This window comes from Gymnoscopelus braueri (genome assembly GCF_963280865.1).
Source record: "Gymnoscopelus braueri genome assembly, chromosome: 20".
Taxonomy (NCBI): domain Eukaryota; kingdom Metazoa; phylum Chordata; class Actinopteri; order Myctophiformes; family Myctophidae; genus Gymnoscopelus; species Gymnoscopelus braueri.
The window spans coordinates 23,434,756-23,437,140 of record NC_137622.1 but is presented as its reverse complement, the minus strand read 5'-3'; the positions used below and the strand labels follow the sequence as shown (position 1 = coordinate 23,437,140).

At 47.5% G+C, this 2,385-nt stretch overlaps 1 protein-coding gene across 1 annotated transcript; it reads right to left on the bottom strand.

Annotated features, from left to right (window-relative positions):
- smim32 (small integral membrane protein 32) lies at nucleotides 1-2,040 on the bottom strand. The gene is made up of 2 exons (XM_080416167.1): nucleotides 1,399-2,040; nucleotides 1-769 (listed from the first exon to the last, which is right to left on the bottom strand). The coding sequence occupies exon 2, from the start codon at nucleotides 733-735 to the stop codon at nucleotides 388-390; it is 348 nt and encodes a 115-aa protein (XP_080272293.1). The 5' UTR covers nucleotides 736-769; nucleotides 1,399-2,040; the 3' UTR covers nucleotides 1-387.
- Between the last annotated feature and the right edge of the window lie 345 nt (nucleotides 2,041-2,385).

Below are 2,385 nucleotides of genomic sequence, written 5' to 3'. Positions count from 1 at the left end.
CATTTTATATACATCAAGCTAACATATATAAAGCATTTGTATCGTGCCACTTTCCACAGGTAGGACCAGGTCTTGCTCTTGCCTTTCCTGCCGAGTTAAGAAGCACTCGGTTGAAGTCGGTCCAGCTCAGATGGCAGGTCATATTTGCAAGCAAAAGGGAATTAATCACAGGAGGGAGGGTTGTTTTTAAGTAGCCTAGGCCTACGCGCCATTCAAGACGAAGCCCTAGTCGTCCATATAGCTACAGATCTTTCAGTCCAATGGGTCAAACGTCAAGGAAGCAAACCCGTCAATGCAACGACTCCATCTACCCCAGCAATCCACATATGTCTGGAATGCCCACAAAGTTATTAAAAGCGTAGTTCCAAAGTCCTGACGCCTATGGATCTACTTGTAGGTGGTCCGGGCCTCTCTCAGTGACCTGTCGTAGGGCATGGAAGCGAAGAAAGAGTTTCGGAGCTGGCAGTTGATGAAGAACACGATGAGCAGCACCAGCAGAAAGAGAACCAGGCACATGACAACATAGGTAACCAGGTCAGGCTTGTTGAACTCGCCCTCCCGTAGCCCCCCTCCTCCTCTCCCTGCGGTGGGTCTGAGGAGGGAGGCCACACTCACCGAACCATCGTGGGAGGAGGTGTTCAAGGAGGCGGGGGTGTGAGTGGAGGTCTGGGCCATGGCCACCAGGTTGTTGAAGTCTGGGGCGTCGGTGGAATTCAGGAGGAGCTGTCTCAGCATGGCGCTCTGCAGGCTCCCTGACTGCAACCTGCGACTAGACAGGAGGACACATTGAAATGTTATGGACTGTTGGACACATGTATTTGATAACAGGATAGGTGGGCACAAGGGACATCTGGGCACCTCGACGTAAAATTGGCTATTTTTTCCAAAATGTTAAGTCTCAAGTAATGTAAGGCATGATGATGAGAATTGTGAACATGCACGGACCACGGTACATCATTATCAGACTTAATTTTACCCTTCAACTTCTTGTGTATGCCTCAAGATCACAGGTTTCGTAGCAATTTTTTGCAATTGTACAAATATCAGGCCTTAATTGTTGAATGTTTAAGCATGTTCTAATCATGTATACTTTACTTTACTTAAGACCATTTTTCAAATATAAATATATGTTTTTACATTTTGGACAAAAGAGCCAATTATACACCGAGGTGCCCAGATGTTCCTATAGTGCCCACATCCTGTATCCATTTATTTGACCGACGCAAGGAATGCAATGTGGTCTGTAAGTAAACATCAATGTAAAATCATTTGCACCCGTTACGCACAGCCACAAGTAGCTCCGACGGCCGTAGGGGCTAAGGCTTAAGCCACAAGTTAAGTAGCTATAGTCTATTTTAGGTGATTTTTTTAAAAGAGTGGATGTAGGTGAGAACTTACATTGGTAGGTTATGTGCTGCGGAAAGATTCCGTAGGTGATCTGTATAAAGACCCCAATGAGAGACCCCCGTTTCTCATTCCCCCGTTTCCACAGCTCCGTCACTTTACGCACTGTGGAGAGACGGTGGGTTGGTGCTCTCAATCACGCTGTGCCAAAGGTCCATATATGTCACCGCCAGTCCTTTCACACGTCGATATCATTTAACAGACATGGTCAAATAAATCCATGATTTAATTCCAATTAAAACTTATAGCAAGAGTCTATTGACTTGCATTCTGCCCTGTCGTCCAAATTCCAATTTGCTGAGATTCGATCAAGATCAGCCAAACTCGAGTTGTTCTTAACAGCAAAAATGATCAGCAGCAATTTATGGTGTCACCTTGCTGTATCCGCAGGTTAATGCTCAACTGGTGAAGTTTAAAAGCGACTGCCCAGTGCCCGTAAACACACATTCCCTGTGCGGCATCATGCTCAGTCAGTGACACAACGCACTAGTGGAAACACCCGCGGGCTCAAAAGGGGCAAATTAGCCTGTCCTTCCACTCCGACTCCGCTTTTATATCCAGAAATGCTGCCTGCGTGTGGTTAAGTTAGATCCCTGTCAGCTCAAGGCTATAGCTGCAAAAGCCCCGACAGGCATATCGACCCGTTGTTGCGAGAATAATGAGAGAATGGGAGGTGGGGTAGAAAAGAGTAGACAAAACGCTCCATAAGAGCCTCCTACCCCGCCTTGTGGGATGTGCGCAACTGGCTGGCTGCGCGTCTCTCTGGTGTGTGTGTGTGTGTGTGTGTGTGTGTGTGTGTGTGTGTGTGTGTGTGTGTGTGTGTGTGTGTCGTGTGTGCCTGCGTGCGTGCGTGTGTAACACATTGTTGTCTAAAGCAGTGGTTCTCAACCTGTGGGTCAGGACCCCCAGGGGGGTCCCCACATGATTTTTTTTTTTGGGGGGGGGGGGTCTCCGGATGACAGTAAAGTGACAATTCAAGGA

Bases quoted from the DNA above. Each gene is read 5' to 3' on its own strand.
- smim32 (XM_080416167.1), bottom strand. From the start codon at position 735: ATGCTGAGACAGCTCCTCCTGAATTCCACCGACGCCCCAGACTTCAAC.